This window comes from Vombatus ursinus, unplaced genomic scaffold, assembly GCF_900497805.2.
Source record: "Vombatus ursinus unplaced genomic scaffold, bare-nosed wombat genome assembly UNPS02014779.1, whole genome shotgun sequence".
Taxonomy (NCBI): Eukaryota; Metazoa; Chordata; class Mammalia; order Diprotodontia; family Vombatidae; genus Vombatus; species Vombatus ursinus.
Window position 1 is genome coordinate 56711660 of NW_020954557.1, and position 15154 is coordinate 56726813.

At 36.5% G+C, this 15154-nt stretch overlaps 1 protein-coding gene across 3 annotated transcripts in view; it reads right to left on the minus strand.

Annotated features, from left to right (window-relative positions):
- SLC4A10 (solute carrier family 4 member 10) overlaps positions 1-15154 on the minus strand; it is a 257305-nt gene that overhangs the window by 136124 nt on the left and 106027 nt on the right. For all 3 annotated transcript variants that reach the window (XM_027865793.1, XM_027865794.1, XM_027865792.1), the window contains exon 4: positions 12677-12815. In XM_027865793.1, the coding sequence (XP_027721594.1) occupies positions 12677-12815 (139 nt within the window). The remainder of the gene's footprint in view (positions 1-12676; positions 12816-15154) is intronic.

The window sequence follows — 15154 nt, forward strand, 5'->3', positions numbered from 1 at the left end:
AGTTGAGTGATAGGCAATGAGGAAGCACAAGCAAAGAGTAGCAGACAACACTTCCGGGAAGTCTGGCTTTAAGTGGGGAGATGAGATAGAACAATAGCTTGTGGGGGAATCAAGGTAAAGGGAAAGTACAGAGATCAACTGAAATTATTCAAGAAAAGGGATGACAGAGCAAGGGCCCAAGTGTGATGGGAAGGAATTGAGGACACAAGTGGAAGGCGGCTCTTTATAAAGAAAAAGGTTACTTGAGACTCCACAGAAGACAGGAAAAGATAAAGAGATTTAAAGAAGTAGAGACGTGACTTAAGGATATTAAAGTTAGATGACCTCCATTTTCTCAATAAGGTAAGAGGTAAGGTCATTTGCTAAGAGTGAGAAGTGAGGGGTAGAACTGGATTCTCAAAATGAAAAGTGAAGATTTGGAATGGTTACTGTCAGGAATATGATCAGAGAGTTAATAAGACATGAATAAAAAGATCCCTACATTGTGATGAACAACCAGCTGAGATTAAATGGCATAAATCTGTAGTGGACACACTCAGCACAAATGGATGATTTGTTCCAGCAGCTTTTGGCCACAAAATAATGAGAATGGAAGGGGAGAATGGGGGTGTTGTAGAAGGTTGCATGTTAGGGGGAATAATGGACAAAGGGGCAAAAGTTTCAAGGGTAGAGGTGAGGGATTTACTGGAATGACTGATTGAGATTAGTTCAAGAGGGGGTAAGGAAGAAAGTAAGGCTGGGACAAGTTGATAGCTGGGTGAATTAGGCAGGAATTAAGGGTCCAAAGGTCATGATGAAGCAAAAGAATGAGTGGGAGAGGTAGAAAGAGTCCTAATTTTATAAGAGAGAATAGCTTTATTTTTCAAAGGACATTAAATTTAAGCCTTGGGATTACCTGGTCTTTGAAGCTACTAAATCCTCTCTGAAATACACTTTTAGCTTTTCCTTTACAGTAAAAGTCTATTTTCCTAGAAATCAACACTTATCATATGATAAGTCACAAAACATCTACCTTTTATTTCAATCCTCCAGACACCATTTACAAAAGCAAGAGATAACAGTTAATGCAAAACAAGAAAATGCTTTTTCAAACTAGGGGCTCAGGACTCCTAGGAAAGGGATTAAAGAGTTCCTGGAAACTAATGTTGCAAAGTTCTAATCAGTTGTTTGGTGGTGATGATGGCAAATTCTGAGTTACATCCTTGGGTGATTCAGGCCTTTAGTAGATACAGTAATGGTGCCCTAGACAATATCCTGCCTGGAAGCAGAATGTTTCTTCTGGTATCCATCTGAGGGGCTGAGGGGCCAAATTTATACAGAATTCCAGGGATAGGGCACATAGTAAGAATTCAGTAAACGCTTGTTGACTGATTAACACTGTAATATGCAAATATGGAGGTTCTTAGTAGGTATCATACTGATACCAACCAGGCTTTGCCAAAGATTTCAAGGTATATTTAATTTTCTAAAATCACATTTGTAAATTCCACAACACTTACCTCTAGATCCTAACATGCAGATGCACGCGTGCCACTGCTTCAAGGATCTGCAAATAATTGGTAGGGCCACTCCCTCCATCAACAAAAACTATAACTCCTCTTCACCTTACTAGGTTATCTTTAGGAATTATAGTGGCCAGAAAAATATACCACCTGGTGGCCAGCATTCGGGTGATGAGAACATGTGTGGTTTTCCACTCAACTCAAAGAAACAAAATAATAGTCCTGGAACCCATCAAATTTATGTCAGGGCTTAGAACTCCCTAAGTACATATTCAATTGCAAAATGTTTAGGTTGGAGTCATTTTCCTAGTGTCACAATGGATATGGAAGACTTAAGTTCAAATCTAACCTTGGGCACTTCCTATGTGACCTTGGGCAAGTCATTTAACCTCAGTTTCTTCAACTGTAAAATGGAGATAATAAATAGCACCTACCTCCCAAGGTTGCTGTGAGAGACAGAGAGACAGAGAGAGACAAGAGAGAGAGACAGAGAGGCAGAGACAGAGAGAGAAATACAAATAGAGAGTGGACTTGTATAGGGAACTCCCAGTGAAGAATTTTCTATACCAATTCAGGTTATCACCTTTTCTGCAACCTAGAATCTTTGAAAGTTGTCTAGAGCACTGAGTCAGAGTGGGACTTGAAGGTCCTGAAGGCCAGGTCTTCTTGGCTCTAAGGCCAATTCTCTATTCACTAAGCTAAACTACCTAATATATACACAGACATACACATATGAGGATAATGTATTATGTGCATATATATACACATACACATTTATATATACATATACATATATATATATCTATATATGTAGATGTAGATGTATAGACAGAGAGATGATAGATAGATAGATAGATAGATAGATAGATAGATAGACAGATAGACAGACAGATAAATGGAAAGATAGATAGACAACCAGACCTGGGATTTCATTGGTAAAGGAAACTCCTAGGGAGGTAACTCCCTTTATTAAAGAGTCAATCAACAAGCACATATGTTCCAGGAACAATGTCAGTGCTGGGGATACAAAGAAAGAGCACAAATACTCTTCGCTCTCAAGGAGTTTACATTCTAATTGGAAAGATATTATAAATAAATATATATGTCTATATAATGTGTATATCCATATATAAAAGTATGTACATAATATTTGCAAAATGAATTACAGGTAATTTTGGAAGGGAATCCACTAGTAGTTGGGGTGGTATAAGGAAAGATTAAGGGACTGTCTAGTATATCAACCACACTGCACAACACGCTGAGCACTGTGCAGAATATGCAATGTGTGTACATGGCTTGTGCCCTCTCTGAATATGCCCATTCTAAGTCTCTAGGAATCTTTGAAAACTTTTGAGAGTTAGAAAAGGCCTTGTTGAGGAAGAGGAGTCTGAGCTGTACTTTAAAGGCATTTGTGAATGCTTCTGTGATAATCTCCTATGTACTTTCCAAAGATGATGTCCTGCTCCAATACCCTTGAACAAATAACACCCTATGTCTGGAGTGAAGTCCTTGTCATTTCTGCTCAGAAAAACTCAAGCTTCTTTTTAAAGCACTGCTCAGATGCCTCTTCCTGAAGAAGGCCTTTCCTAACCCTCTTAACCTAAATTATTACCAATCCCCTCTCTCTTGAAATGACTGTCCATCTTGTGTATTTGCCCTCTGTTTACATGTTAAATGCTTTTAGTAAAATATAAGTTCCTTAAGGACAAGGGCTATTTTGCTTTTGTTTTTGTAATTCCAGAACCCAGCACAGTGCCTTGCATACATTACGTGCTACATAAATATTTGCTAAATAGAATGAAAACTAAAATTCTTTTGAAATTTGGAAATAAGTTTAGGATTTTTTTCTTTAACACTATTATGTCCTCTACTTCTGTTAACTTCCTCAACTGTTTGTTTGATTCTTTATTCCTTTATACTGTCGGAAACAACCAGGGCTGCAATATCACCCCAAATTATAAACTTGAGAAAAATAATAAAAATCTCAAGAGAAAGGTATTAGCTATCTGATTTAAAAAAAACTTGTATAGGCCCAGAGTCAGGAAGAATTTACAAACATTATGTGGAGGCTTACATAAACTACACCCAAAATTAGAGACTTAGAAAAATCCATTGCTCTCAATCAATGTTTTTTTTTTGCATTTTAAATGCCATCGGAAAAAATAATTGCAGTAGACTTGAACCTGTAATAGCCTTGAATGTCAAGGGTCTTCATGACATCAGTCAATTTATTTTGATGGAGTAATCCTATTTCCCACAACTGTTTATGTATCTGAGGCCTGTCTGCTCCACACTGCTTTGCCTCTTCAAAACATTTGTATAAAGAACTATTAGAGGATAGTCATGAGAAGTCAGCCATATGCCCTCCACAAAGCACAGCTGTGGTATCTGTGTGTGCTAGTCTATTAATAACGTTAGATGTTGTTTACAAAAAGGACACTGTAATTGTGTTGATTTCATTAGTCTTATCATATGGCTTGTTTTAGGGCCTTAAAAAGAGAACAGCTGGTTTTTAACAAACATTCCTAATATCTAGGATTCAAAAATGTAGCTTCCCAATCTAAAACTTTGGTTAAGATTTATTTGGCTGTGATGGCTGACAAGTGAATTCAAAATGTGGTACAGATGACATGTGCAATATGTTGATAAAAATAATCCTATTTGCTTCTCTGGCATCTCTTCTCTCCCTTACCGTTCCTACTACCACCAACCTAGTGCAGGTCCTAAATCATCTCTCCCTAGGATTACTGGAACAGCTTCCCTAGTGTTCTCCCTCTTCTTTAATCTAGCCTGCCCAGAGATAATGCTAATAAGCTTGCTAATGCATAGATGCAATTACACCATCTCCTCTTCTCAAAAATCTTCAATAGGTCACCACTGACTCCTGAATAAAGTTTAAAGTCCTTAGCTGGGTTTTCAAGGCTTTCCACAGTCTGTTAGGGGCCACTTCTCCATCTGACTTAGTCTCATCTATTCTACTTTGTAGACCAACAGGATTATTCAACATCCCCTGGACACTTCTCATGCTGTTACCTGTCTGTACATTTGTTCTTGTTTCTCACATCTTGACTGCCCTAGATTTAGAATTCTGTTTCTTTACATCTTGACTCCTCCTTCTAGCAATGATCTGCCTAAGCTGCCCCCCTATTACTACATACACTAGAGGTATCTAGGTAGTACAGTGGGCAATTATGGATTTGGTATCAGGGAGACCCGAGTTTGAATTCTGCCTCAGGTATTTACTAGCTATGAGACCCTGGGTAAGTCACAAAATGTCTCTCAGCCTCAGTTTCCTCATCTGTAAATTGGGCATGTACCTTGCAGAGTTGCCATGAGGATCAAATGAGATAACATAGAAAGCACTTTGTAAACCTTGAAATGCTATATAAATGATAGCAATTATTATTATATTCCTTTAGGCCTTCATCAATATTAATTTAGATTCTATTTATCTGTGTGAATGTTTCATTACCCTATTAGATTAGAAGTTATTGAGAGCAAGGACTTTTTATAATTTTTAAAAATACCTAAAGCAGCAAGTACTTCATAAATGTTTGTAGAATGTTATAAATGTTCTATATGTGTCATCTGTTAGTAAATTATTAATTTTGCTTGGACTGCTATAGAGATAGGGATTGGATCTATAACAATTGATATAAAGAACTCCCAGATGAGGAGACTCCTCCTATCAACACAGATTGTCACTTTCTCTACGATTTAAACTCTTGAGTGTAGCTGGTCCTTGACAAAAAAAAAATTGTTTTTCTCTTGGATTTCTTAGAATGAAACTATAGTAGCAGAAGCAGACAAGTAATAAATACTTCTGAAATCTGTCTTTATTGGACCAACTTGATATTTCAAGACAATGCAGCTTTGTGACTTTAAAATTTACTATATATCTCAACCCTTTTCCTCATTTAAGTTAAATTTGTTCTCTTGTTCCCAGGGGTATTGAGCTTCAGCCAACACTCATCTACACTCCTCTTCAATATCTGTTACCATTTTGACTGAGCATCAGCTGTTTCACTGAATATCATATAGCAGCACAAGGAATTTATAAAGACTACAGAAGCATATCTAAGTAAATCCAGACTAATGGAATTAGAACTTGCCTTGCCATGTGTACTCTCCCTCCTTCCTTTTCTTTGGACTTGGGTGCCTTCCTATTGGCGTATTTGCTAGTTCTGATCACACAAATTGTCACAGTGAGAATCAGGGTGATTCCAAGGACAATGGAAAAACACTTGGTGGTAATAAGTAGGCTGCAGCACATCACCATAAAAAACTCGTGCACTAGAAGTGGCATAAATGTCATTATTCATGGCAGCAGAATGGGACATGAGCCGGTCATGTAAAAAGAACAAAAGGATAATACGTGGACAGCCTATGAGCTGCACTGCAAGCCACAGACATTAAAAGATCCAGAGAAAGTACATTTTGTGGATCCTCTGGGATACATTTGTGGATGGCCATGGACAAAATTCTCATTATATGAAAGGGCAGGGATGAGCTGTGATATAAACCAGAGAAGGAAGTACTCTCTTCAATGAGATCATAGATCACTCAAACAATCATCAATAAAAAAATTATTAAAGGATTGCTATGTGCCAGATATTGTGCTAAGTGATGGGGATAGAAACTGAAGAGTGAAACATTCCCTTCTCTCAAAGACATTCTTCTGATACACTAAAGTATGAAATAATTAACAATTAGACCACTTCCTTCTGTTATCCTATAGTAATAACTTTAGTGTTAGTAAGGGTTAATAAGCTTAGTGTAAATAAATGTTAGGGTTAATAAGCCATTCATCATATTCATTATTACTATTATCAGATTGTAATAAAGTCATACATACGGCATGTATGGAGGAAATTGCCCTTGCATTCTCGTATAAAATGGATTTCTATTAAAACATTACTATAAACTTATTTCTAAGGTCTCTTTCAGCTCTAGAGCCCACAGTTATGTCATTTGAAAATTTGGTATTAGAAGACTCAGAGTTAATTCCTTGGTTTTAGATGTATATTAAGTAATAATAGCTAGGACTGAAATAGCACTTTAAGGTTGGCAAAGCACTTTACAAATATTCTCTCATTTTATCTTCACAATGACCCCAGAAGTTTTATTCTATTATCTCCATCTTACGGATGAAGGAAATAAAGCAGAAGCTAAGTGATTTGCCCAGGGTCACAGACATGGTAGGTATCTGAGGCTGGACCGGAACTGAAGTCTTCCTGATGCCTGAACCTACTGTGACACGTAGCTATCTACAACATTAGTAGGAATCATGGCAAGATAAACTACCATGGAGACAACAGGGAACTGCTGAAGTTTAAAAAAATAGAGGGTGGAATGATCACACTGGCTTTTTATGAAAATAATTTTGGCAGCTGATTGGAGGATGGATGGGAGGGAGACGGACTTGAAGAAGGGATGAAATTAGGAGACTTTTGCAAAAGTCCAACTGAGAGATGATGAGAGAAAGTCCAACTGAGAGATGATGAGGACTGACGTAAGAGTAGTAACAATACGAATGGAAAGAAAGGGACATACACAATACTTAGCTAGGCCAGTCCTCAGACCTGACAAATAATTCTAACATTTAATCAAAGCCTTTCCTACTTGTTAGGACCTGCCAGGGCTTGCATTCCACTGACTTAGCCTTCAAGAACACAGCGTCAGGTCCACCCTATGGGGAGGTACGCTAGTAATACTTTCAGGAAGGGCTTAACAGACTAAACAAATGCATTCAGAATGAATTTCTGAAGAAAAAAAGATTAACTAATCATTCCAAAATTAAAAAAATAAAACCCACAATATCCATGTAATGCTACTTTTAATTAAGCGTGGCTTAATAAACACCTCTGGCCCCACGTCAGACAATAATGTGTTTTAATGTCTAAGACAAATGATGTTTCCTATAGTAATACCATAGAGGTCTAGTCTCTGACTCTTAAAGCCCAGAGAATAGATAGAAGCCAGTTCATATCACCTTTCTTTAGTGCTTCCCATTAGAGATTTCTTTTTCTACCAAAATGGAACTTTTAATAAAGTTTCTGCTTCACAAAGGGGAAGGGAGTAAGCAGTCATATAGCACCTACCATGTGATAGGCACTGTGCTAAGAACTTTACAAATATTATAGCATTTGATCCTTGCAACAACCCTTCAGGGTAGGTGCTGTTATTATCCCCATTTTAGAGGTGAGGAAACTGAGGCAAACTGGTCAAGTGACTTGCCCACAGTCACACAACTGATATGTGTCTAAGGCTGGATTTGCATTCAAACTCTATGTATGTTCATATTCCAGAGCACGTGTAACTTATAAATAACCAATCACACTATGATTTAAAATGGTTATTTCCTGATATGCTATTGATGTTTGAATGCACAAAATAAAAGAAAACAAGTAGGCAAGATAATAAATGAAAAACATTGTGTTAATTTTCATTGTGTAAGGTGATATTTATCCCTTGCGTTCCTGAGCACCTACTATGTAGGTTTTTCAGAATAGGTTCCTGCCTACTGAGTCATCAATACCTTTCTTGCCCAAGAACTAAATATCCCAGGTGCAAGGACCTACAACTATCAGAAAAACAAAGACTTTTTTCATGTTTTTTATGAACTGGAACCTTTCATAAGTGGTCCCATTAGGGAAAAAAAAGGATGCAAAACCTGCTGAAGCATTTTGCTATATTGTTTAGTTTAGATTACAATCGAAAAGGAACCTCAATAAACAATAAAACAAGGAAATAATAAGCTCCAAAATGTGTCCAACATAAGTGCTCTAGGAGTTCAGAGAAAGGATTAAAAACCCTGTAAGCCAGGGTTGTCAAGGGAGGCCTCTTTGGAGCTGAATCCTGAAGGTTCAGTTATGCTTGACTAGGTGGACAGGAAAAGAAGGGAATTCTAGAAAGGGGAAATCAGTAAAATTTTGGAGTCAAGAACAACCATGGAATATTTGGGAGACATTGAACATCCAGTGTGTTTGGAATGGGAGATTTGTATTGAGTCATATATGATCAGTTTCTGGATAGTTTTGAAGGCAAGGCTGAGCTGATATTATTCTACATTAAAGTAGAAGAATCATTTAAAAGTTTTTGAGCATAGGAGCATTCTAATAAAATTGGCTTTTAGAGAGTAGGATTTGGTAATAGAATCATTGCCCAGATGGACATTTTAAGAGCAAGCACAGGCAGAGAAGCCCAGCTTGGTCCTGCAAAATGATGCCGCAAGTGAAATAAACAGAATTGGGAAAACAAAATACATACTGATTATAACAACATAAGCTGAAGGAACAATAAGATGAGATGCCATTTAATTATAAGTTCTGATTTGGCTCCAGAGAAGGGATGAGGAAATATGCCTCATTCTCTTGATTTTATAGATTTTAATCTATAGGTGTAGAATGCTGCAGGATCCTTTCACTCCAAATCTAGTCCTCTTTCCATGGAAGCACATGTTTTTGACCCCCATGCCATCTTGGTTGTCCTCATATGGATGCATTCTACTTTGCTAATGCTCCTCTTAAAATGTGGCACAAAATTGAACAAAGCAGCATACTTCAAATGTGTTTGAATAATGCACAGTATGATGAGACCATCATGGTTCTGGATCTTTACTATTTCCTTTTTTTTTTAGTCCCATCTAAAACTTCAAATTTGTTTTGAAACCACATAATAAAATTGACTCTTACTGACAAGTAGCATATTGGTGGCTTCATTGCAGGGCTTGGAGTTAAGAAGGCTCGGGTTTGAAACTCTCCTTAGAGCTAACTGTGAGACACTAAGCAAATGTCTTAACCCAGGTATCAGTTTCTTATCTGTAAAATGGGGATGAGAGCTTCTACTCCTTCAGGGTCATTGAAAAAATCAAATGAGATAGTGCATGTAAAATTCTTTACAAAACCTTCAAGTTATATACAAATATGAGCCATTATTAGAGTTATATTATTTTAAGCTTTCAGTCAATTAACTATCCCTTTCCACCACTTCCTTCTTGTTCATGTGAACTGCTGTAAATCCAGCTCTTTTCCATCACAATTGAGCAAGGGCAGTTGGGTGGTATAGCATAAAATGCTGAACTTTACTTTATATATTAGCTATTATTATTATTTTGTTATTCAGTAGTGTCTGATTCTTTGTGACCTCATTTGGGGTTTTCTTGGCAAAGATAGTGGGGTGGTTTGCCATTTCCTTCTCCAGCTCATTTTACAGATGAGGAAACTGAGGCAAATAGGGTTAAGTGACTTGCCAGGGTTTCTCAGCTAGTAAGTGTCTAAGGCCAAATTGGAACTTAGGAAGAGGAGTCTTCCTCACTCCAGGTCTGGCACCTAGCTATTTATTATTATTATTAATTACGATGATTATAATGATGCAATGATTGAGTTTTCCTTTTAAAATATCATAGACATGAAAACAGAAAAAACATTTCCTCGACTGTTAAAATAATATTAATAATAGATATGTATAAAGCCCTTTACAGGTTACAAAATGCTTGGTATACTTTATTTCATTTGAGCTTCACAACAACCTTATGAGGTAAGATCAATAGATTCTATTATCTCTATTTATTTGCGCATAGTTACCTAACTAGTTAGTGTAAGGGGTAGGATCTGAACCAGATCTGACTCCAAGTTCAGCACCTTATGCATTACATTGCACTACCTCTTAACCTCTGATACTGACAGTTGCTGCTTTCACAGAATGACAGATTCCTAGAGATGGAAGGAAACATCAATACTACACATTTCACTGCTTTGCTCAATCAAACAACAATGAAGTGGGATACATTTGATAGCTTGCATTTGGTATTATCTTTATCTTTTTTCCAAAATTATCTCCTCTCCTATATTCTATATGGAAAAGTATAAGAGATGGTAGAATGAATAATTCCTCATTGCTCTAATATAACTTGGCTTAGTCAGTTTTGCCTAAAATACATTTGTAGAATTTCTGGTCCACCACTTTCCCAGGAATAGGTTTAAAGCCTTAGCACTACCTTTGTCCCTTCTCCTCCTCCAAATTAGTTAATTTGATCTTGATTATTTCTGTAAAATGCCTCTCCAATTCATAATGTCTTATCACCATCCCAGTCCAGAATCTCATCACCAAATTCTTTTTAAAGAATTTTATTGTTTCTTCTGTTCATTTGTCCATCAAATATGCCCTTTCCTTCCATTACTATGACTTCTGTTCAAGTCCACAACTTCATCACATGACTCCTGGACTGTAGCAGCCATCTATGAACTGAATTTTCTGATTCCTGGATTATTATAGCTGTCAATTAACAGAATAACTGTCTGCAATCTCTTTCCTAATGTAAAGGCAGACATAGACCAGGAAGCTAATGGTTAGGTCAACGATGCCAACTATGAAAAAGCCAAAATATGAGTAAGATCTGAAGATATGGATTAGTGCAAAGAATCCTGGTTTGGGACTCACAAGGTCTGGGTACAAATCTCAGCTGCACTGCTCATTCCCTGGATGATTGAGCAAGTCACCATAGTACTCTGACCCTTTTTTCTCTTCCAGTTCTACCATGGATAAAACTGTACCATCTGGTTGAAGGAACCAGATATTTTGACCTAAAGAAAAAACTTATAAATAAGGTTGGGAGTGGAGTATTAAAATCTGTAAAATACTTTAGGTGATATCATACTCCTGAGGGAAGAACTAGGAATAATTGTTAGGATTTATAAAGAAGTAGATTTCAATTCTACATAAGAAAGACCTTTCTAAAAATTAAAGCTGCCTCAACTGGAATGAATCGTCTTAAGAAGAAGAGAAATTATCATGACTGGAAGACTTGACCACATGATAGGATGTTGTATAAGGAATGTTTACTGGATGACCTCTAAGGTCTTTCCTAACCCCAAGATTCTGTGATCCTACATTCATAATAATTAACTAATGTGATACAAGATATATTATAAAAAGAATGATTAAACAATATGAAATATGCTATACTTACTAGGCAAGAAAAGTTTACTATTGCATTTTAGAAAGCTTTCTCAATGAAAATTTAAACAAAAATAGACTATAGTGCTTAAAGGATTAATCCTCAGCCAAACAGGAGGCAGACAATCATTTCGGGAGGCAGAATTCTGTATTAGATTACAATTAATTGGTGTTCAAGGTTTCATTGACTTTTGTTATAAAAGCAAAGTTTCAATTTGTCTTATAGGGATATTATAAAAGAAAATATTCTTAAAGGAACTGTATGGCATTTCTAAAAAAAAAATAAAGATTTTACCCCCACAACCAAATATGATAAACCAACCAGGTGCTTTGGCTACAGCATGCAAAACAATATTGTTTTTTCCCCCCACTCAATTGACTGAAAGGATAACATAAATATGGTTATGTTTATGACCACTACATATATATTTTTTACTACTAAAAATAGTTTATTTTTATATAGTGCTTTTCAGTCACAAGGTAAAATGTCTGAGTGCTGTAATGGTGGGAACCATGTAAAAGTCAAACTGGAATTTAACTCATTACTTTCAAATTACTTTGTAAAGTAATAAATTCCTTATTTAAAAAAAAGTTGGCGTCTAAAAAATACTTGAAAGTTAAAGATGTTTGGGGAACATTATGTAGAAGGGTATATATATATGCACACATATATATGAATATATATTTTACATATACATATTTATGTGTGTATAAATGTATTTTTTCTCCATCTACCCAAGGATCATTTTGTGGTAGCCACTCCAAAGATTTCATGTCATCAAGTCACATTTCATAATTTTGACTCATTCTTCACAAAGATTCTACACTCAAGTTTTCACTCAGGATCACTCACTTATTCAGCAGCAGTATGAACAGACAGGTGAAGAGAGAGATATAATAAACTCAGAAAGTAAACTCATGTTTGCTTTAATCTTTTGCTGAAGGCAGACAATGTATGTGACCACTTGTCTTCAATGACGCAGCTACTGCTGACTCTTATTGTTTACTATAATTACTACATTCACATTTCATTCTGACTTATATACCACAATAATATACATCTGGATGAGGAATATCAGATAGTAATACTCTGGGTTGCTTGCTATGTATGCTTTCCATTAGAGATCTCTTTTTCGGACCTTAATGGGGTTTACAAATGTTCACTGTACCATGAATTACTACTGATGACTAGAAACATAATGCCCCCAAATCCTCACCTGGCTGTCTCTCGCCATTCGGCATCCTCACCTTCACGCCAGCAAATCTCATCAAGCTCTGTGAAAAGGTCATGAGGAATGTGTTCCTCGTCATCATCTTCGGTTCCAAGAATAAACTGTACCCTCTGCGATGGGGTGTCTGGAAAGCCGGAGATATGAAGAGATATTACCATGGCTTCAAGCTTAGCACATTCTCAGTCACCTCCCCCCCACCAGCCGGCCAGTGTGTGCTCAGGAAATTCAAACTAATTTTAGTATTTTCCTAAGCCAAGCATAATTAGAAGGGTAAATCTGCTATAACATATACATATATAATGCTTCCAAAGACAAGTATAAAGATTCCTTTTAGGTTATCTGAAACACTGCTCCCAGTCCATTAGCATGGCCAAATACATGTGTCTTTCTGAGAAAAGAAAGAGCACACAGAACCAATTCTGTTTTCCACAATTATTAGGAAATGTGTAGAACTCACACATATATACATTCAAACATATACACATTTATACACATACATTAACTTTTTTTTTTGGTTCAGACCTCTGATTTCATCTGTGAAAAGGAATTCCTGGTTTGGAAACTTTCCATCAATATAAATCAGCAATTGGTCACTTCCAATATTTAAAAAGTTGTCTAGGGCCCTGACAGTTTAAATTCCTCGCTCAGAGTCACACAGCTAGTATACATCAGAGACAGGACTTGAACCCTCATCTTCAGGCTTCCAAGGCTGGCCCTCTATCTGCTACACCAGGTCCTCATGGTAATATAACAAATCAGTTATACCAAATACACTTGAGGAGAAAAATGAATGTTTAAAAAGTTTGCTAGTTTTTTGTAATGTTCCTATGTCTATGTCTAGGCCTTCTCTTCACGGGTTTTAATACCAATGCCTGCCTGATGTAGGTATCCCCTAGAGTTCAGTCCCAAGCTCTCTTCTCTTACTTCTCTAAACTTTTACTCTCTGCGGTACCTTTCACAAAAAAGACTTGAGGTACGCCTTCTAATCAGTCCTTGCCTCTAAATCTGTATATCCAGCCCCAACCCCTCTCCCAAGGCTCAGCTCTATATTTCTGCCAGATGGATATCCCTACCTGGATATCTTATTATCAAATGCAAAATGTTCACAATTTAAATCATTGTTTCCACCTCCCTCCAAACTAAACAAAACAAATCAATCTTTCTCCTGACTTTCTATTTTTATCGATGGGTGTTGTCATTCTCTCTGTTACTCTTGCTAAAGAGCATCAGGTCTTCTTTGCTTATGTTCCCTTCCTTAGTTCCCAGAACCTAATCAGTTGACCAATAAATGTGTATTGATTGGTTGGTTGCCAGGCACTGTGATAGGCTTCTAGACATACAATTTAAAAAGTACCTTACCTCAAGGAGTTTATATTCTACCAGGAAAAAAATCTGTTGATTCTGTCTCTGCAACATCTCTTATATCCATACTGTCTTTCCTGCCTTCACTGCCATCACACTGGTTTAGGCCCCCATTAACTCTTGTATGGTCAATAAAACTGATTTCCCCACTTTTTATTTCTCCTTTTTCCCATTCATCTTACACACTGCTGATAAATTAACAATCCTAAAAGTACAGCTCTGATTATGTCACTGTTCAGCCACAAACAAATCAAAACAAAACAACAAAGACACTTAAATGGCTTCCCTTTCTTATCAGATAAAAGTTCTTAATTCTTCTCTTGGTATTCAGGGTCCCTCAGCATATCATTCAAACCTGTCTTCCTAATTTTATTTCCCATTACAAAATGCCTAGCACAGTACCATACATATCAGAGGTGTTTGATAAATATTGAAGTAGACCCTAACATACATTTTATCCCATTATTGTCCTCTGAAGGTGCCTCATGCTTTCACTATTGCTGTTCTCTCCACCTCAATTCTACACATTCTATTTTTTTTGTTAAAAATGTTTATTTTGACAGTAACCCAAGAATTCAAAAATATTTTCTTGAACCAGTTGTAAACCTACAGAATCAATTTTTCAGAGATAATACTGATTAAGAAAATTATTCTTCCACTATGATATTCTCTGGTTCAGATTTTTTTTGTTATGTAATAGATTTAATTTTTCCTTAATTACATGTCAAGACAATTTTTAGCATTCATTTTTACAAGATTTTGAGCTCCAAATTTTTCTTCCTCCCTCCCTCCCCTCCCCTCTTCTGAAAATGGTAAGCAATTTGATATAGGTTATACATGTGTTATCATGTAAAACCTATTTCCATATTAGTCACAGTTATGAAAGAAGAAACAGATGAAAAGGGAAAAAAAACATGAAAAAGAATAAAGTAGGTGAAAAAGAGTATGGTTTGCTCTGCATTCAGAGTCTATCACTTTTTTATCTGGATGTAGACAGCATTTTTCTTCGTGAGTTCTTTGTACTTGTATTAAATTATTGTGTTGCTGAGAAGAGCTGAGTCATTCATAGTTGATCATCACACAATGCAGCTGATACTGTGC